General features: G+C 40.7%; 1 protein-coding gene across 5 annotated transcripts; it reads right to left on the reverse strand.

Annotated features, from left to right (window-relative positions):
• Window positions 1-37: 37 nt before the first annotated feature.
• PROSER1 (proline and serine rich 1) lies at window positions 38-21,851 on the reverse strand. 5 transcript variants are annotated; one of them, XM_061994060.1, is made up of 13 exons: window positions 21,238-21,851; window positions 18,223-18,288; window positions 17,416-17,484; window positions 16,959-17,053; window positions 15,100-15,193; window positions 14,474-14,584; window positions 12,805-12,888; window positions 11,792-11,870; window positions 9,503-9,598; window positions 9,336-9,380; window positions 5,324-7,085; window positions 4,534-4,681; window positions 38-345 (listed from the first exon to the last, which is right to left on the reverse strand). In XM_061994060.1, exons 1-13 carry the CDS (start codon window positions 21,280-21,282, stop codon window positions 313-315), a joined length of 2,727 nt encoding a protein of 908 aa, XP_061850044.1. In that variant the 5' UTR covers window positions 21,283-21,851; the 3' UTR covers window positions 38-312. The 5 variants fall into 5 exon arrangements, with proteins under 5 accessions (XP_061850044.1, XP_061850054.1, XP_061850038.1 ...); XM_061994070.1 differs by having other exon boundaries at window positions 38-372; XM_061994054.1 differs by lacking the exon at window positions 38-345 and adding an exon at window positions 1,623-3,202.
• Between the last annotated feature and the right edge of the window lie 223 nt (window positions 21,852-22,074).

Genomic DNA, 22,074 nt, shown 5'->3' on the forward strand with positions numbered 1-22,074 from the left:
GAAATACTGAAACTTGTGTTTGCAAACACAATCCCAGTATGTTCTTAGTTTTTCCAAGTATTTATTTGAAAGAACATTTCACTACACCTTATCTTTGCAGTCTGTCAACATAAGTGGAATATAGCAGTAACAGTCAACTTGAACAATGAAATAATCATAGTCCAGAATTAAGTCAGACGGCAACAGCCCTTTCCCAGCACAGGCTCAGGGTAAGATCCAGCACAGTTTGCCTCAGGAGCAGCCTTTTTGTTCCTTGGCTGTTTAAAAACGGTGCTCAAATAAGCATGAGAGAGATAGGATGAAACACTCCCTTCAGAAATTCCAAGGCTGGGTCACTGGAGTTTGCTGCAATGCAGAACACAGACTTTATTCCTGAAGAGAAAAGAAATGATTGATAAAACCCCATTTTACATCACAAGAAACGTTTCAAAAATTAAAACTTACCTTGATCCTAACCACTGTAATGTTCAACTTAGAAAATCCTGCTTAATGTGATTTGGTAAGAACCAGAGGGGCCATTCTAGACAAAAAACTTGTCAGTTTAATGCCTCTTAGGCTATTCATTTGTCTAACACAGATGACAAGCTTCTACGTAAAACTACACCAGCAGTGCACAAAATGCTGTTTGCTGGCAAATGCTGTTTCAGGCGAATAGAAAACAGGTGAGGAGGAGTGAACATCCACTACATTAAATGATATTCACTCCTTCTCACTTGTTTTCATTTGGTGAAACAGTGCTCCACTTTCTCTTAGGTATATTTTGAGTTGTCTCATGTTTGAACAGAAAAGTACAACCAGCTACACCCCATGACCATTCAAGAAATGTTTTGAGAAAGAGATGAACTTGATAAAACTTTACTCTTTGATAAAACACTGCATAACAGCTGATGTCTGCTACTTGGGTTTTGACTACAGGGTAATGTGAATTCCCTCACAAACCCAGCATTCTCAGGTTACAAAATGCTTACTGACTAAACTACCTTACATTCATAGCTATGGAACAAAAGCCAACTGACTCTTGAGAAAATGCCTAGATTTTTATTTTCCCTTCCCCAATTGATCTACCATTCTACAAAGAATAGGTCATGAAAAGAATGAGAAGTATAATGATAGGTAGTAGAGACTTTTTTCCCCCCTAAGTTTCATGAGTCTACACATTGATTTGATCGACACTGATTTAAAAGCAGTTGAGATTGGAGAATCATTAGAATCCAAGAGGTTTCACAAAACTAAAAAATACGTCTAAGTGCAGTGTGTTCTTACCTCTCAAGTAACATATAAATTTGATGATTAAAAATCACAGAATCTTAAGGGTTGGAAGGGACCTCGAAAGACCATTTAGTCCAACCCCCCTGCCACAGCAGGATCACCTAGAGTAGGTCACACACCAACTGCTGACAAAGTACCGAGGACACTATTTATATGTTTTATCTGAACACTTCATAAGATATTTCTATTGCAGCTCCTTAGGAAATCAATTTTTTAATTCAGGATATAATTCTGAATATACAGAACAAAATAAACAAAACAGCACAAGTGAGATCAAACATTAGGAAGTGTCTTAATAAAACCAAGCATATTCATCTGTATTTTGGGAAAATATGTAAATAGTCAGCAAAGCCTTTTAGCCATGACTGTAAACTCTTTATTTAAAAAAATTGTGTTAAAAACCAATACAGGAATTCCCGTTAATGTTCTAAAAAAGTTTGTTCACATCTTGAAAGAAAATACATTAGCAACATCTCCCAGCAGAATTAATCTTTAAAAAAGTAAAACTCTAGGTGCAGAGCTTTTCTACAGCATAGTATCCTCTACATTTTGATTTATTCACAGGATTGAATATCAGTCACCTCCAGGAGATGATATTCAATGATGTGTTACACATTGCCACAGGTACTAATGTTATCAGAAGAGTGCACAACTGAATTTCACTAACAAAGCAAGACCTTTCTATATGCTGCATCGTAACCCTTCCTACCCATTACAGTTAATTTAGCTATATGCCTTTAAAGTCGTGTATGTTTTCCAAGGAAAAATACTAAAAAAAAATCCATGGTCCAAATTCTGCTCCCGCTTATACTCACAGGATCACATTAGCACCATCGAGTTGTGGTTTACAGCCAAAAAGTGTCACAACAACCAGTGAGTTTATGAATATAAGGAGAGAAGAACTTGAACCATGTCTGTAAACATTCACAAAAGTCTGCCGTCGAAAGTGCCGGATAGGCGGCCTATCCGCAGTACAATTCATTTCATTCACAGAGAGGTGGTGGGGGCAAGGAGATTGTTAGGGAATGTTATTTTAGAGGCAAATTAAGAAGCTTTTATGTACTTTGGAAAGACATATTTCTCAGCTAGCTAAACCATACTCCATGAAAACATAACCCGCTTCTAACCAAACACAGTACAGCATCATTTCCCAGCTCTCCCGATCAGAGTCAGGCAGGAGTACCCAGTTCAGCAGGAAGCCCATGACAATATTTCAAAGCATTAAGAAAGCCCCCACACCCCTCTGATCCAGCCTCCCCTGAACATACTGCTGATGCCAACAGGAGATCCTCACACATACTCAGAGAAGATCCAAAGAACCATAAACTGACCTCGATGGCTGCACACACGAGAAGTGTGCATGTAGGCGAAAGCTCGTCTACAGCTTTAAGTATCTACTTTCAGTCTAGAGTTCATTCTATATTAACCACATATACCATACACAGCGTAACAGGATAGGTGCTTATACACACTATTAAGTATACTCACTCTCCCTCCCCATTCAGTTTGACAGCCAATTACTCTATTTACATAAACATGTCTGAATGTTCCTGATCCCGTGAGACATCAAACATTCAACTCCTAAGCTAAAAGGAGAGACAAGAATGCTCAGCAGTTCCCAGGATCAGCCCCTGAATCCATTAAACGCAACCACAAGTTAGGTTTGACATCTGGAATCATTTTACCCTCACGTTTTCCCCCCTCTTTCCCCAATTCAGGCTGTGCTCCCACTAACACAGAGACAGCCTTAAAAGCGAATAAGATCAGGCTCTGCCAAGCCAGCACCGCAGTCTTTAAAAATGTCTGGGATTTATTGCCATCCACTCTGGGGCAGACTCGTCTGCAAGGAAAATGGTGTTCCTGGCGTTGACGGATAGTTAGAAAAACCTTCAGGCTGAGCTGTATAGTTCTCCAGAGCAGAAGCAGAATGTGCCTTCAAGGAAGAGAAGAAGTTAGGAAACAGCACTGATAAAAACAAAGCAAAAAATCCAAAATCTAAATCAAGCCAAATGTCAGGCATAATACCAGTCCTACTCAAGCCAAAACAAACACAGCATTATCCGAAGTATGCAAAGAACAGAGACAGCAATGCCCCTTATGTGCAGATGTTAAATTGTGGTGCAACTAATGCTCTGAAATATCAGAGAGTGAGGAAAGCAGTTGGATTAAGAGGAAAAATTAAGAAGCATTAGTCGCAGCTACTTTTCAGTGGAGTAAGCCACAGCTGATTTGGAAGGCATAGCTCAGTCAGGAGCTGCAGTATTTCACTGACGTTGAACTTCCTTTACCTTCATTGCTCAAGAAGCTAAGTGCTAACTTTAGTGGCTGGAACTTACAAACAAGAAAACTGACATTTCCTCAATCCAATCTGCATACAGATTTCTACAGAATAAATAAATTCCTGAGCTACAAAAGCAGCATGGCACAGATCTATTTCCCCTGACGTTCATAAGATATCTCACAATATTCTGCACATTGAACAGTACTTAAGACATATGCTCCATTTCACAAACTGGTGTGTCACAGAAGGAGAAAACATTAACTCAAGACTCTGCCTCTTTGAATACCTTTTGGAGAAGGACAAATTTCCTACCAGAATCCTTCATGTGTACAGAGGCTGTTTTTAACAAAAGGCAAACTAAATATATCAGTGCAAACTCTGATGGTAGTTTCAGTGAACTTATGTAGGTTGATGACCAAAACAGGTTGTTTCATGGACAAGGAAGATGTTGAAACTAAACATTACCTAAAGCCACCTCAAGCTGCTATTACAACAATGGTATCTGTGGGAACTATCAGGAGAAAAGCACAACCACAGTAGACACATATTCAAGACAATCTGATAGTATGTGTAGGGAGGCACATAACTCCCAAGGAAGTGGTTTCCCACAGACATCTTTAAAGTATGAAAAATATCAGACTGGAGCTGAGCACAAATTTTGCAACTACATGGTCAGTTTATCAGATCTAACACAAATCTAGCAAAAATGTCACTTGCGTGCCTTGACATTTTTTTCTTTCATTCCTCACCATTTTACAAAGAGTTTTCAAAAAAGGGTGTAATCACATCCGTAACATCCAGAAGCATTTTACGCTGGCCTTAAGGAAGAAGTTAATGAGTTGTTCTCTGTCATCACCCTTGTAATCAGTTCTCAAACAGGTTAGGGGCTTTACTGACTTAAACTAATTTCAAAAAGTTAAGAGGCAAATACACATCCAAATGATTACTGGAAGCCAAACAAAACTAACCAATAGGCACGTTACCTGTAGTAGTGCTGACTGTGCTGCCGCACTGTGCTGCAACTCCTGCAAAGAGGACTGTGCAGCTCCTTGGGGAAAGCCAGGGATACCAGGGAGAGATAAAAGACCAGGAAAGACTGCATTCCCCGGTGTCTGTAGTCCAGAAGTCAAGCTGAAAGAATGTCAAAATGCAGCTATTATTATTAGGATCATCTACATCATGTTTTATCCTACGTTTCTCTCTCTATAAGCTTACATCTATCTAAGTTAGAAAAGCATCTCTTTCTCTAAACCTCACAAAGGCCAGAATTTCCAAACAGAAGCCCACAGTTTATAGCTACCTACAAATTATTCATGCACAGACAAACAAAGACTGTCTGGAGCATACTGAAGAGGGGAACTCGGAATTTTTTGTACCTTGTCTGTGCCTATGACTTGCACACAAAATCAACTTTACAGACAAAAGATAATGCTGGGTACTTCCTTGAAACATAGGGAAGTCTAAGATAGTCAATGGATGCCCACATGGAATCCATTCTTGTAAAAGCCTAGGAGGTGCCAAGTATCCTCATCTGGGAAATAAGATCACTCAGCACCTCATCAGATTAGACTTTTTTAACAGGGCTATTGAGGACAACCTATTTGGTAACTACTCTATTAGCTTCTAAAGACAGGTGGAAATCTAGTGGGGAACCAGCTTTAAAAATTAATTGTAATTACTAACTATGAGTGAAAATAACGTCTATGCCTTGAGTAGATTCATCATTTTGCTTAAAAGAAATAGTTCTGACATCTTTAAGAAACAGAAACATACCCAGCCTGCGCCACGAGTGCCGAGTTGAAGTTTGAGCTAAAGGCCGAGGCAAACCCTGGCAGGACCGGAGCCGGAGATGGGGCTGTGGCAGCTGCCGGTAATGGTGCAACTGCTGCTACTGCAGAGGATGCCTGGAGGCCAGGGAAAGAAGGGAGAGCAGGAGTGACAGAGGGTGTGTTAGAGACAGGAAAACCAGGGAAGGATGGGTTTGATGATCCCAGAGGTCCCTGGGCAACAGAAAACAGGGAAGGGACAGCACTGGACAAGTTAAGCGAGAAGGGTGGAGCAGAGACCGTTGCTGAGGCGGCGAGTCCTGAGAGTACGGCGGCAGTGGAGCTCACATGGGGGGCAGACACGGCGGAAGCGGCTGTAGACGGAGCAGCTAACAAAGACCCTGGGAGAGTGACGGGTGGCGTAAGCGCTGGGTTACCAGTAAAAGCAAAGTTACTGGTTAGAGACGTAAAAGGAGGAAGTCCATTGAACATGGGGGCAATGGGAGCAGAGGAACCATGTGGGGCGAGGGAAATGGAAGCCAGAGAACTGGAATTGTTCAGAGGAGCACTCAAAGAGGAGAGACCTGACAGCACTGGATTCAGGGAACTGGGTAAGCTGACTGGCACTGAAGCTGCTGAGGTATATGCACGCCCCAGTGCTGACAGTCCTAGAGTGCCATGAGAGGGGCCAGCCGAATGAGAAGGACCTTTGAAGGCTGAGAGCGTAGGACTCATGGGTTCTGTTTTGACCAGAACTGGGATACTTGTGGCAGCTGGGGCCGATGAGAGCTGCTGATCAGGATTAGTAGGGCTTGTGCCATGCAAAAGGGAGGCTGATGAGCCACAGTTGACTGGCATAATCGATGGCGAAGTGGTTAAAGGTGACTGTGCAGGCAATGTGGGAGGAGTGGAACTAGAAGTGGCTACAGATGGGGATGGAAGACCTGGAAAAATGGCCAGCCCAGGTGTGGAGGAACGCTGTGGGGTGGGGGTGGCTGATGGAGTGTAGCATTTGTTGACAGAGGAAGTGGGAGGGTCAGAGCTTTGATTAGCAAGAGCAGACAAAGAGGCAAGCTCACTTGTCATAGCAGAAGGTAAAGCAGATGAATTGATTAATGAAGTGTCATTTGATGTCAGAAATCCCTTTAAGACAGATAAAATTGGGTTAGGCAAGTTAAGTGAACCAGGAATGGTAGTGGCAGGAGAATTAGCGATTGTAGATGGCACAGGACTGGAAATCCCTTGGGCATTTGGTGGCAAGGACAAAGGGAGGCCAGCAAAAACTGATGACAATGGAGTGGGATTATTAGCAGAGGCAATTGAAGAGGTTGCAGCAAAGGGGAGGCCAGCGAAAGGTGCAGTAGCAGATGCGAAAGCTTCGCTGGGCGTGGGGGTGGCACACGGCGTGGCAGAGCCCTGAGGAGCCGGTGTGGCAGCCGGGAGGGAGGCCAGCCCAGAAAAAACTGCAGGGACAGGGGTAGAGGTTGCACTATGAACAGATGTGACAGGAACACCAGGCAATGAAAGAGATTTGATGACAGTAGGTGTTGGGGTGGATGGCTGAGATGTATGGATGGCAGAGGAGACCTGTCCCGGGAAAACAGGAAGGACAGGGGTAGACATGTTCATCCCAGAGATGAGTGGAGTTGCAGGTGCTAATGGATGGCTTATTGTCTTGACAGGTGATGGGGTAGGGACTGGAGTAGCAGCAGGTGTTGAAGGATTAGAACCATGAGGAGTAAAGAGCTGATTCGCTTGTGCGGAAAAAGCTGCAAAGAAACAAAACTGGTAAGAATACTTGAAACCATCAAGAGATGTTTGAAATCAACACAAACATATTTTATACAGCATTTTGAAGTACGATACACAGGCAATAGCTAACACAATGTCTGTATATAAACAAACAACACTGGAGTCTATAAATGCAAAACAAAAAGGCACGTACAAACACACCACACAAGCTGTACGTCATGAAGGCTACCACTCTTTGTGTCATCTGCTACCTCTTCATGATCTCATGCAACACAGTTAGGTACTCAAATATACCCTGTAAGAATGTCTAAGTTATACAAGGAAACACCCTCCCTCTGGATCCTAACATCTGGCACTACACAAACCAGACCTAATATTCCATCAGCATCAGATCACCTGGGCTCCTCTGCATCCACTCTCACTGAGGGTCAGAATTTCCTTCAGAACCAGTTAATTCGATATGTCATGACTTCAAAGAAGTTTGGTAAACAACTGAAGAAAGCAGATTTCATGTGCTGGCATTTTTCTTTCTTTCAAAATGAGGTCATTCTCTTCACTGTGTTTCCTTCAGATTTTGATTCTAAGAAGGTACACTTTTGAATTCACTTATCACACTACAGTATTAAACTAACATTGGCACTTGACTTTATCAACAAATACTTCTGTTAGTCTTTAGTTAGGTGTCTTAATCGAGGCAAGCACCTGCCACTAGGAATATCAGCTTGTGTCAGCCCTACAAAGTAAGTCAAAGAGACATCAGTCAAGCTGGAGGAAAACAGGCAGGCACACTGCAAATGGGGATGTGGAGGTTAATGGAAAGAAGCTACATTTGTCAACACTGGCATGTCAAGAGCCTTGATATGTCTCTATCTAGTTTCCCGTGGAATATGAATGTGTTAATTAATCACTCCTCTCAAACAACCCCAGTGCTTCATTTTACTTTCAAAATAATGTGTTCAGCTGTAATCAAATCACTGAACTAACCAGTCAAACTCATCACCCATAACTCTCAGCTTAGATATTTCTCTTTTGCCCAAATTCTATATATACGCACACAAACCCAAAACCAGAATCTTTAAAATGCTGGACCTAAGTTGACGTGACAAACTCTTGTTTTGTGTATCTTGAACTAGTGAGTTTGCAAACTAATTATTTCCTTTTACATATTATTTTCAAAACACTTTGACCCAGATTGCTCTGCTCTAGATTTTTTTCTTTCCTCATCCTGTTTTCAAGCCGAAGACTGTCCTAAAGATCACAGTAGTTGTAATCATCACTATCACCAAGACCAATCACTATCACCCAGAGCTGTTAGCAATTTTCTCCTTCTAAGAATTGATCCCTTACACTCTATTCACTTAGGTGTATCAACTACCTTGTAAATGAATACACTTCAATAAATACCCCTTAAAGGGGTATATATGAATAAAGTGATTCACTGAAACAGCAACATTTCTGTACAACTATTCCTGGGCATAAAAGAGAAAACACAAAACGTAACTTTTTTTTTTCTCCCCGGGAATATTTACAGGAGCTAAATTCATGGCCATTTTATCAACTTTGGATGCCTTTTAATATGCCCAACTCAACAGTCAGCAGATTCTCAGTTTGTTTGTCAAATATAATAAAGTATTATCAAAGCCTTTGGGGAAGTAGTTCATAACAGGAACTGTTATTATGACTTCTACTAAGTGTAGAAAGCATATGAAGTACCACATGAGACAAAAATAGGAAAGTAACACCCAACTCTCTCTTCTGAAAACGAAATAAAAAGAATTGGGTTTTAAAGGGTAAGACAAATGTGCAGGTAGACACAGTTGGATGTAACATGCAGGGATAAGACATTCTACACCTGGACTTCAGTAAACTATAAAATAGGAATCTCTCTTGTATTCCTAGCTTCCCATTGCAACTAAGATATCAACTTAAAATGTGAGTAAGTTTTCAAATAGATGTCAAATAAATGTTTTAACAACTGCAGAGGTATTGCTGAAGTGTTTCAGTGCACTACATTGCAAACCCTATTTTGTTTTAGTTTTGACAAGATTTCTCACACTTTAATGAGATAACACAAAAGGCTGAATTTGAATGTTTTAATTCTAAGTGTCAAATACCCTGAGATTTATTTTTTCTCAACTCCAAAAGGATCCTACTCAAACAGCAGTTAAATACTTAAGAGGCTTAGGATAATCCCACTGAACAAATTTTCTGAACAAATAGCAAAGATACAATCAACACAAAAATCCCCCTGTGGATCTGCAATTTACCTTGACTTTGGGAAGCTTTTGCCTGGCTGGAAGGTTCTTCATTTTCTAAACAGAGAACAACAGCTTTTAAATTACAAGCAAATGGAACTCCAGCAGTGAATGATCCACTCACAACAATGAATTAGACAAAAATACCATCAACTTTTTTGAAGGTATGCATGCTTTACCTGATACCCCTTGATTGGCAGTGTATGGTGGAGGAGCTGCCAAGCCTGGAGCTATGACATTAGCCATTGGGACTAAGCCAGCATTGTTGTAAGCACCTAAAACAATAAATGCAATACACATCTCAGTTGTAGGAAGAATTCACTTCTAAATGAAACAGTCAGCACCTTTTCCTCTAAAAGAAAGACTGTAAGACATTCCTTCACCCAAAGAGTCAGACCAGCTAAAACATCCATGCTGGATGCTGGCTTTTGCCAACATCTGCATTGTGATTCAAATTTCATTAGGGGCAGTTCTCTTGAAAAAGCCAGGTTTCAATTGCTTTCAGTTCCATTTTTCCCCAATTCAACATATATGCAGCATCCCTTGTTCTTTTTCCTAACATAAGGGCTGCTACAACTCTTCCTTTAACATTAAAGCCCTCACAAACAAGAGCCAGACATACCTCAGCAACTGTGACCAGACCTCTAACATTAGTCAGAAAATTCAGAAAAAAGGTCTCATCTCAAATACTTACTCTATTTTACTTCAATATTTCTTTAAATGTTAAGAAATTCAAGTGGGTTAGCAAATTATTTTAATAGAAAAATACATGACATTAAAAAAATGGCTTTTCCCTTCCCATATTCTTTGGAGCGACTCCAACTGTTAATATTGCTGTGGTAGGCAGCTCTGATGAAGGGCATCAGAATTTAAATCACAGGAACATAAATACACTTCACAGTGGTTTGGAATTAATATCTTAAGAGCACATGAACTTGGGGTTCATGGGAAAAGGTAGAATTTGAACAGTACTCAAAGTGCAGTAATCTGTCATATGTAAGCCCTTTCTGACTTCACACTTTCATGCTAGTTCTACCTTATGTTAAGATTTCACCCATGATAACTTTTGGCTTAAAAATCGTTAGGTAACTAATGATCATTGTGTCATCCAGGAAGCAAATGTTAAACCAGTGCATGTAGGAGGCAGAAAACAACACATTCTGACCATTGCTTGAAAACAATCACATTCAATAGTTTCAGGTCAGCATCTGCAATCTCATTAAACATATTGTTAATATATGTAAATACATCATAAGATACGAGTTCCATTGTCACAAGACCTTTTTAAAAACACATGTTGCAGCCTAATAATGCCCAGAAACCTTTGAAGCTGGTTCATACCACAACATATATTAATACTTACATCCAGCCACAGACCAAATGTGTTGCCCTAGCATATTTGGATTGGATTTATTTAATATAAATTTGAGCTAGTCTGAAAGTTTCCTGTACACTTTCCAGGCAGCAAGTCAAGTCTAAGGCACAAATCATCACTTTAGCCACCAGCACTGCCCATTTTTCCAAACTGACACTAAGGAGACTTCCAGACATCAGGTTGCTTAGATCCTTCAAATGGGCATGCTAAGAACTCTACCACACTTTCTTAATACCATAAAAACTCCCTGAAATCCCTAACATTGGTGAGATAGCAAGCTTTCTAAGCAGAGCACTCCTTGTTTCACAGTACAGAATTGCAAGACTACGCAAAGCTTTCAGGTGCTGCTCAAAAATACCAGAGTCTGGCTACATTAAGTACTCCAACCTCTTCTTACAGAGAAATGGTAATTGTCTTACTGTCTTCCAGAAACTTCTGGAATCAAACAACTGATGCAGTAGAACAAAGATAGAAGAGTCATTGAAGAAAGACTCAATCTAAGGCACAAGGCTAGGAATAATCAGACCAAACACAGCAAAAGGCAATCACCATGTCCCTGCTGAGACTGAAGTCTACGTGCCTAAACTTTTCTTTTGAGAAACTATTTTCTCTCCATTGTGATGGAAAGTAAAGCTGAAGGCATCTAAGAAACAGATTACCATCCTTCAGAAAGTTTCTATGTATTTCAACCCAATTCAGGACTGTGTCTGGCCATATCTTAAATTTGGTACAGCAGCAACCTGTCAACAGACTTGTCAAGCCAAAGCCCAAACCTTGGTCAGACACTACAACAAAAATACAGCCCTAGACTTGTTTAACATGCACAATAAATGAAATATTTTGTCATTAGCACGGGATTGTGAATTTTCCTTATAATGTGGATGTTCCAAAAAGAAGTCAATATACTCCTCTTTTTATCAACTCTGCAGGCATGACAGCAAGAGGTAAATTTTTACCAGGACCCAGAATATGCTTCAGGAGCACAAGCCAATTTCAGGTATGATCATGGTCAGAGAAACTGACACTTGACACGTTACTTAAAAGGCAAATGGATGAAACAATAGCATAAAACTAAGACACACAGAAGCCTTACTTGGTGCAATAGTTGCATGTGGCCGACATGGTGGGATGGGGTATGGAACTGGTTTGTGTGGATTGTAGGTTGATGGAGCCTACATAAACAAAAAACAAACAGAAGAAGCAAAAGTAAAAGCATTACCTAATGTTTCTCAGATAAAAAAATCTAACATTCAGATAGTACTACAAGCAGCTATTCATCACTGGAAAAAAAGCCAGTATCAGGTTTTTTTCAATCATATCCATTGAGACTGCAAATGTTTCACTCTTCTGAAAAGAATGAAACATAACTAGTTTACCTCAATACTGAACAGAGGCGGGACAGTGAATTCCTTCCTGCCTTGCAGTCTTCATATGCTGCAGCCTTTGTTTGCCTTCTCATTTTAAAGACTTAGCACATTTAAAACTAATACTCATGAAGGCAACTGTCTCTTTAAAATAGTATAGCTTAGCAGAAAACATCTCATAATAAATGGAAAAATAAAACAGTTGGACAATACTTTAAAACAGTATCAGGTTAACTGAAACTTTATCCTATATGCTGAAAAATTTTCAGCTACAGATCAGCTGTGTTGTTAAGAAGCAAGAACCTCCTTCTAAGGCACTGCTGTAGTTGACATTTCCAAGATGAAGGCAATTATTTTTATGTTCTTGTGAGGAATCATCAGAAACTGTAATAAAAAACTGCATGTACTGGCATCTAAAACTTCCATTAGCTCATGATGGACTACTGAAAATGCTTTTAGTTTTCTCTTCTGCTCCTCTCCCTGTAATTTAAATTTTGCCTTCAAATGCACACACATTGTATCCACTAGAGAATCCTATTCCCCACAGATACAAAGTAGAGCTTCTTCTCAAGTGAAGTAAGAAATATTATCTTCATTATAGAAATTTAGCTTCGCTTAAATTGCTGCTCCACAGTCTTTTTGCAACATAAAAGCATTTTATATAAAAGCCTCCTTGGACTGGCTGGTGCTTGAACGTTTCTTTCCTTAAAGTTTAATTTATTTTTGCATTTATTAGACATACTGGTTTGGATGGTCCTAGTATCCGGGCTGCTATTCCCTTTCCTTCATTGGTACATTCTTCTGTGTCCTTTTTGATAGGAGTTCCCTGAAACAAAAGAAAATTAAGTATTAATTTCAAAGTAAATCTTGCTATAGAATTTCTGACATATTTGATTTTCTTCCCTACATTTGGGTTTGTAACTATTCTGAAAGTAATACTTAACCACATTTGTTAGGTGTTCTAGGCTTGTAAATTGGTAAATAAAAGCATTCCAGCAGTTTGGTTTATAAGACATAAGCACAGTAAGAGTCCATGTTCCTGACATAATCAGAATTCTGCATTTTGAGTAGTGGACACGGTCATTTACATTTTGCAGTCCCTTCAATGTTCACAGGAAATACTTATCATAGTTGATCAAGAACTAAGATCACCTTCATCAACAACCTGGATGAGGGGGACAGAGTGTATCCTCAGCAAGTTGGCTGATGACACCAACCTGGGAGGACTGGCTGATTCCCCAGAAGGCTGTGCTGCCATTCAGCGGGATATCGACCAGCTTGAGAGCTGGGCAAAGAGGAACCTCATGAGGTTCAACAAGGACAAGTGCAGAGTCCTGCAGCTGGGAAGGAACAACCCCATGCACCAGTACAAGCTCGGGGTCGAACTGCTGAAGAGCAGCTCTGCAGAGAGAGACCTGGGAGTCCTGACTGATAAGCTAAATACGAGCCAGCAATGTGCCCTCGTGGCCAAGAAGGCCAATGGCATCCTGGGATGCATCAAGAAGAGTGTGGGCAGCAGGTCAAGGGAGGTTCTTCTCCCTCTCTACTCTGCCCTGGTGAGGCCTCATCTGGAGTCCTGTGTCCAGTTCTGGGCTCCCCAGCTCAAGAGAGACAGAGAACTTCTGGAGAGAGTCCATCGCAGGGCCACTAAGATGATCAGGGGAATGGAACATACAAGGAAAGGCTGCAGAAACTGGGGCTGTTGAGTCTGGAGGAGAGTGAGGGGGGATCTTATTAACATTTACAAATATCTAAAGGGTGGGTGTCAGGAGGTTAGGACATCCCTTTTTTCTATAGTAGCTAGCAACAGGACAAGGGGTAATGGGATGAAGCTGGAAAACAAAAAGTTCCACTTAAATAGAAGAAAAAACTATTTCACTGTTCAGGTGAGGGAGCCCTGGCACAGGCTGCCCAGAGGGGTTATGGAGTCTCCTTCCTTGGAGGTCTTCAAGACCTGCCTGGACATGTTCCTATGCAACCTGATCTAGGTGAACCCGCTTCTGCAGGGGTTTGGACTAGATGATCTCTAAAGGTCCCTTCCAACCCTACCATTCTATGATTATATGATCAGCAGTAGTAATGTAGTGGCCATATTAGGTCATCTTCACCAAAATACCAGCTGTTTACACCTCTCCTATTCTTCCAAATATTCAGGGCATTTACAGTGTGCTCATTTACAGAACAGTACATTATTTATACATCCACCTTTCCTTGAAGCAGCATAGAAAGAACAGACAAATAAAAATAATGCAAGTTCTCTGTAAGTCTGTAATGGGGTAAATAAAAAAAACCCAAAATATCAATTTTGATTCCACCCCTTCTTCCTTGTATTTGAATCCTTGTTTTGTTTATGCTATAACGAGTTCTAAATCAAAGACACTGTGAAAAGAAAAAGCATTGATCATGCTTACTGGGAAAATTCCATTTATGCGGCTTGGTTTGCCCTTGGGATAAGGGTTGCCAGGAATCATGCCACAAGATGATATCATAGCATGAGGAGCCTTACAACCCGTTTTTGAAGCCTGCAAAATAACCAAAGGAGGACATTATTTGCTATGAAATTCAATGCTTTAAAGAAATTAATTAATCATTCATGACACTTAGACTGCATGAATCAACCTACATGGAACAATTAAAAGCTTTGTCTCGAACCTTCTTCTCAAATAGTCCAAATAGCATGAGGTTCAGCCAAAAAGCCCTTTATTTTAAATAACTCTACTTGTACCACCTCTGCTTCTACTGAATTTGGGGTAAGCACTTGATGTTCTCTAAAACAAACACAGACTGTTTCCTTCAGCGTTAGTTGCAATTCTGTGTCCCTTTTTTCATATAATACTAATTCCTGGCAGAGTCTTCCTCTTTTTTTTTGCACATGTATTACATAGCTCTACGTATTTTTGTAGCTGCTTTTTCCAGCTTGTCTTCCCCCAACAGTTCCCAGAAGTCCTTATAGTAAGTCCCGACCTCTCAATGACTAAAAGAATGGAAACAATACTGTATTTGACAGAATCAAGGGTATTAAGAGTATTTTGACTACCTGTTCAAGAATTCTTCTGCATCTTTTCTTTTCTGACATATTAATTCTGAAAAGATCTTCAATAAGGCGGTAATTCTGAGCGTCAACAATATTGCTATAAGTAAAGACAACGGCAGACGATTACTGCTGTTCCATATGTGGACTGGAAATAATGCACTGCTGAAAAGCGATCGACACTTACTCAGCCAGTACCCAACAGTACATTAAAAAACCATAGTTCCTTCAGGTTGTAATATTACTACGATTAAAGTAAAACCCCCAGGCTTAAATACGGTCTTCATACCTGTAAGCGAAACATGGTACTAGAATTAATATCAATATGGAATCATGGGCGATGATGGCCAAACCTTATGGCATAAACAACTATGTAGACAAAATGAATTTTGCATCACAACAGTTTGTTAGAAAGCTTTAATTGCTACTAGTGCAGGATTCCCAGCACAGCAGAAAACCAGTGGCTGCTCATTTTACCACAGTTTCTTGCTTGACTAGTAGAGAAACACATTTTCATCTTATTTACTCCAGAATCAAAAGATTAAACTCCTGGCATTTGCTCTCCAAGTTATGCAGAGGTAGCAAAATCCCTTATGCAGTTACATAAAGGACCCTTACTTTCTCCTTGTTCCTCTCCCAAAACTAACACTAGGCACACTAAGAACAAAATGTGCGAGTACAAGGAGCCTAATGCCTGACTGTACCTGCCTTTTTCAAAACCCTGACCCTGGCACCTTTACTGCTGTCAGAAATTACCTGCCTCATCTAAACTACTGGATATATGATACAATACAGCCCCAAAAAGGAGCACTTCTCAAAGGACCATGTTAGAACAAATGGAATCAAGAAGTGTTGAACAAAGACATGAAAAACACCTCAAGGAATGGTATTAAAACATGGATCAACTTTCAGATTTGTTCTCTAGTTTTGATTAGCAAAGTAAGTAGTATATAGATTTGGGTTAGGACTTCTATATCATGACTCCCTTATTATGCTCTTCTCACACTGTAGAAATTCAACAGCTAAAGAATTTACGGTGCTCTCCTGCCACACTAGCTAAGTATAGCAACTGTGAGCTCCAGTCTCATTTCAAGCAGCAAAACACGTTCCTTTACCTGCCACCAAACTTCTGAAAGAGACAAGAAGCATTCATACAGCTTCTCAAAGCTCAACTCTGAAAGCAAGATCATGCCTATACCCTCAATCTTATTTGTTTTGTGGATATTTATATCATGGATTTACATGCCCCAAAACATTCCAGCTGCTGTAACATATAGCACTCATATGCAAGGCAGACATACTTAAGGCAAAAAAAAAAAATCAAAACCCAACCCAAAACAGAACATTTAATATAATAAACCCCCTAAACCAGAGGCAGAAGACATTCAGTATAAACCCCCAACTTCCTCTGTAAACAGACATTTAGAAGACCTACACATCTTTTACAGATATTAGATCTGTAAATTAAATGTATCAATTTAAGATTTGAAGGGCTGTTCAAGTGCAAAGGAGCCAATTCTCAGAATAAGCTGGTCTCAAGTCTTTTACATTTCGGTGAGCAGAAATAACCTTAAGGCCCTCTTTATTGTCCACAAAATCTGAAGACCACTGTAAAAACGTTGCCAAAGTGAGAGTCTTCCAGCAAGGAGAAGCCCTAGCAGCAGCATCCTCAGGACTCAGATGAACTACAGAATTTTGCTTCTAGGTCTGCTTCTCATTCTTCTTTTTACAGAATCATCAGCAATGGATTTGTGCTTTACCTCAACTGGCCACAGTGCTTCCTTCTAGAAGTACCTTATGTTTTATATACTGAAACATTAGTAAAAACAGTACAGGTTTAGGAAATATAAAAGTGAGATACTTACGAAGCTAAGATTTCAAGGGCAATAAGTTTATCTTTACTGAACGTGAAGCAGTTGAGAATATTAACCATTTTTGATGCTGGAACTGCCACTATTTTCTGAGAAGTAAGCAAGAAAGAAAAAAGTGTATATCAAATAAGACACTCCAACTGTTTTAAATCCAATTGCAAAAAAGCACTTGCCAAAAGCAAGGAAATTAGGGAAGATAACAGTAGTTAAAAAGGGCTATGTCTGTTTTTATGATCCACGGGAAACTAAAAGCTACTTTAGTCAGAAAAGGTATCCCAGTTAAAATGATGGCAGTTTATATTTTGATACCATTGAAAAAGAAGGAGATGAAGAGGAAAGCTGGAAAATTAAAAGGCAGACTGACCCATCAGATGAAAAAGCAGACATCACAAAACTAAAACAAGATTAAGAGGGCAAGCTTACTCTACAAGATCACGCCACAAGGACTTACGTGTTGTAAAGCCTTTATTGCCTTGAGCTGTGGTTCCGCCCAGGAAAAGTATCTTAGTAACTCAACAACCTGCAACAGAAAAGCTTTAAATTAAACATATATATATATATAAAGTTATTCTATGAGCATCAATATACTCTTTGCAATTTTGGATTATAGTGGTATACTGCTAAAGTACATGTGTCTGTCTGATGTTTGATTACAGCAGTGCCTACTAGCATCTAAAGCTCTTTTTATTTTTAAGTAGGCACCTAAAAATTCTATCTTATGACCTGAAGTTTTTCCATGGAAAAATTTAAAATAGATAGCTATTCCTCTCTGTATATTTGCATATGTGTACAACAATAGTGACAGTATTAGAACAAAAAAAGTTTCTGTAAAAGCTTATAAAATGTTCAGAATCTTAAACAGTACATTCAACACACACAATCTCCCAAAAAAATCCCAGAAACAGAAGAAAAAGAAACAGGAAAAAAAAAATCTACATAGCACCTAAACGTTGGATATTGATTACTACATGACAGTTTAGAAAATCCATGCAAAATAATCCCAAATGTCATGATGATTAATTTTTCCAATTTTGCACACACAAGAAGAACGAAAATGTCATGATTTTGATAATAAACCCACTTGGAACTATTAACAGTTTACTGCTGATATGATAATGAGGAATTAAGTCTCCTCAGGTAGCAAATAAAACAGTTAGTATGATCAGGCTCAGTATGACTGGAGACACAGTTTTTTCTGTGTTACTGAATCCACAAAACCAAGAGCTCCCATTAAACCCAGAACAGTGTTGACTTTTACCTGTTCACTAGAAAAGTATCCATGAACATATTCAATAGCTTTTAATTTGTACTCAGTCAATACAGCCTAGAAGACACAGGAAGAAAAACACATAATTAGTCCCTCAAAAATTATAATTATAGCACAACTGTCTGCTAGACTTATCTATTAATCTAAAAAACCTGACCTTACAAAGTGACAACTGCAATTACATTGCCATATTTCTAACAGATGGCTGAGAAAACCTGAGATGTAACTTAATTCTTCTGTTTAAAAAAAGAAAAAGCTAATTTTAAAATTTATTTAATTTGCTTTATTGTTTAAAACTACTGAGAAAACATCATCATTACTCTTCCTTTTGCCTGGAAAGCTTACATCAAATTTGTGATAAATAACGTTGATTGTTCACACAATCTCTTTGTATGTTCCCTGTAAAATAATTAGCAAAGCCTTGTACTTCAGTGATTTTATGAGGGGACTGGATAATGAGTCTGTACAGACAGAATTAAGTGTACAAGAAAGCTTGCTCCAAATGTTGATGCCTTATCATTACCTTCCCATTGTTCAAACTTTATTCTGTAATCATACACAACAAAGCAAGTAGAGTAGTTTCACAAAGTGCCAGCCACCAACTTTTGACTTGGTGGCAAGACAGTTTTGTTAATAAGCAGGTGGGCTATCTACTAGCCAGGGCTTCCTCCTTCTCCTCATATTCAGCTCACTGATAAGAGTAGGAGGTACAGAATGTGAAAAAGACAGGCAACAGTCAAACTCCTGTCCCAAACTAGTGTAAACAACTTTCTCCCCACTTCCAAGGCTCCCATCTATAGCTACCTCTCACGCTTACTCTCAAATGGTCTCCAGTTTCACTCACACACCTGTTTCTGTCTTCTCACTAGCCCTAAACCCTATCACTATTCCTTCCTCCTTTCGTCCTTGTCCCTCCACAGATGGAGAAGTCCTCCATCACTGCAAACTGTGCAAGAGAGGTGCACTGACACCACCCACCCACATACCGTCTGAGACAACCCTCTCCTCTCCTCTTCTGTACCTCATTAAGAGACCTACACTACCAGAAAGCACGAAGTCACAGGTGAAAATAAACTTCTCTGTTGGTGCTCATTTCTAACTCTCTACTTAAAAAACCTGGTCATACAGCAACTTCTTTACAAACAAATGTCACTCTTCCTCCTTACATCAACAACTGAATGACTTTATAATAAGAACACAAACGAAACAGTGCTGTGTACATTTATTAAAAAAAAAATCCCACACCAAAACTCAACAAATCAAACCCCCAAACTTCACTTTGTTAATAATCATAAGAACTAAGCTATGCATTAAACAAATCAACAAATCAAACCCCCAAACTTCACTTTGGTAATAATCATAAGAACTAAGCTATGCATTAAAACAAATTTTTTTTCTAGTAATTGTAGGACTGAAAATGGAACACAACAAGACGATTGACTTGTGGCTCAGATAATAAAGGTTCTACCACAGCACTAGAAAGGATGTTTAAACAAAGACCTAGCAAGAAAAACACAAGCATATGGAAAATGAACATTACATCACAACAGCATAGCTATTATTAACACAGCATAGCACTGCTCCTTAGATCAACAGTAAGTTTGGTTTACAGGAATACAGGTAGATAGCATACAGGAAACATAATTGCCTAAAAATCACATGCCAAAACCCTTTTGTTTGAAGTCTTTAGTTATCACAGAGCATATTTTGAAGGGCGGTGCTGCAGTAGTAACATTTGAAACATTGCTTCCTCCCACCATTAATTCTCTGAGAAAGTATTCATGTGCAAGTTGTTCCTTCATTTTCTTTCCCTGGATTTTCCATAAAAATTCTTAGTTTAGGAGGGAAGTCCACACCCTGAAATATCTTAGGCTGTCATGTTTTCAGCTGGTTACACAGCATAGAATATAACTCTGATAAAGGAGAATTTATGACCATGACCTTATGCAAAAATGCTAGTAACTGCTGCTCTGATAACAGAGACTTGTCCCTGGGACTTCTCTAGTAGTGTTTTTTACCAAAACGCTACTACAACTGCAGCTGTCACTGCATCTCCTGCATACTGAGGAGAAACTGATGCACACAAATCCAAATAAAGGAATGACCTTTCCTCGACAACCCATCATCTATTACAGAAATGCGAAGGATTCCTTTTCTGATGCAAGGCTATCTTATACAAAACAAACCCATTGTTTTCCGAACCAAGACAGCTTTAGCAGAACACAGAACTGTTCTACCGTGACACTTAAATTACCTCTGCCAACTACAACACACAGGCACCAATAACCTCAGCTGATTTTTCTTCTCCCATTTCACTTCCAGTATCTGGGGAACAGTCACAACCACTAACCTCTAGCTTTCCTGTTAAAGAGGCCTCTTTGCAGAAAGAAAAAAAGAGCATGCATCAAAACCCAGGACTTTGCATCCTGGAGGAAGGTGTGAGCTCCTGGGCTGCGGGAGACCTGGCTTTGATGGACAGCAGAGCGTACCTTTGAAATTAAGTCCCTCATCTTTTATTTGTGCGTTATATCTCCTAAATCATCATATGAAAGCCAAATGCCTCACACAGTGAGAGCCTGTATACTGTCAGGCCAAGCAAATGCAGTCCCTCTCCCCAAATAAGGCACACAGAGCTATTCTGCCTTTTCTTTCTTATCTCTCTTGACAGTGAAAATGTAGCGATAAACTATTCAAGGGCTTATTTCAAATGAGTGCTCTTTAAGCACCTGTTATCTCAGCGGTGGACATGCAGTCTCAGGTTTCTAAGAAAATAAAATCACCACAAAGAGAGTAAGCAGCATGTCACAACAGCTTTGCACTGGTTACCTGACTCACAAAACCAAGGGCATACCAGCAACACAGGATTACAGCTCTTCACGCCGAGGTGAAAGTTAAGTCTTTATTGAATCCTGAAGCGATTATTAAAGAGCTCAAACGCCTAACCGGGGGTGCTTATCAAGAGGAAGTCCACCATCAAATGGTTAAACTAACATGAAAAGAAGTTACCTTTCTAATTTCATCCAGCACGGTTTCAAATGATTTCTTATCCATCTTTATTAGTTCATTCAATGCAGATACGTGAACACAGAAGGAAGAAAAAAAACAGTTAAAAATACCGAGGCCAAAGACTGAAAGAGTCTCCACCCATGCGGAAAAAATATTGTTAAAAAAATAACTTAAAAAGCAGAGCAGAAGGCGCAGGGTAAGAAGGGCCGGCTGGGATCTTCGCAGCCCCCGGGAGCTTCGCGCTGCGCCTTTGCAGTTCCAGACGCGGCGCAGGAGACAAAGGCGGCCCGCCGGCTGCTCCGCGCCGCCTCGGGGGAGACCCGCGGCCGCTCGCGGCTGCTCCGGCCAGCGAAGGGCGTGGAAGGGCGCGGAGCGGCGGTAGCGGAGGAACGGCCGGTCGGGGCGGCCCTACGGCCCCGCTCCCCTCAGCACGCGGCGCCGAGGCCCGGCCGGCCCGCGCCCGCCTGTGAGGAGCCCCCGCGACACATGGCTGCGCTGCCGCCCCTCGGTGCCCGCAGTGAGAAACCGAGGCGCGGCCGCGGGGAAGGCGGAGCGGTGGGAAGGGCAGCGGCGGAGGGAGCGAGCGGTGCGGCGCGCAGCCCGCGGCCACCGATACAGCACCCGCGGCCCTGCCGCTCCGCCGGCGCCCTCCTATGACATCACCGCGGCGCCGAAGGGCGCTTCGCTTGATGGTCGCCACAACGATGCCTGAGCAGAAGTGGCGGAAACAAGAGCCGGTCTCGCCGCCTCGCCGCTCCCGGGAACCGCACCGGAACGCAGAGCGCTTTTCGCGGGGCGTCGCCACGGCCTCACTGCCCTGCCGCCGCTCGGTGCGGG

Source organism: Colius striatus, chromosome 1, assembly GCF_028858725.1.
Source record: "Colius striatus isolate bColStr4 chromosome 1, bColStr4.1.hap1, whole genome shotgun sequence".
NCBI lineage: Eukaryota > Metazoa > Chordata > Aves > Coliiformes > Coliidae > Colius > Colius striatus.

What these genes read in the sequence shown, in the direction of transcription:
- PROSER1 (XM_061994054.1), bottom strand. Translation starts at nt 21,282, where the DNA reads ATGGATAAGAAATCATTTGAAACCGTGCTGGATGAAATTAGAAAG. An exon ending in TGCTGGATGAAATTAGAAAG is followed by an intron (nt 18,289 to 21,237) that starts GTAACTTCTTTT and finishes TGTGTCTTCTAG; the next exon opens with GCTGTATTGACTGAGTACAA. An exon ending in TACTAGGACCATCCAAACCA is followed by an intron (nt 11,871 to 12,804) that starts GTATGTCTAATA and finishes TTGTTTATGTAG; the next exon opens with GCTCCATCAACCTACAATCC.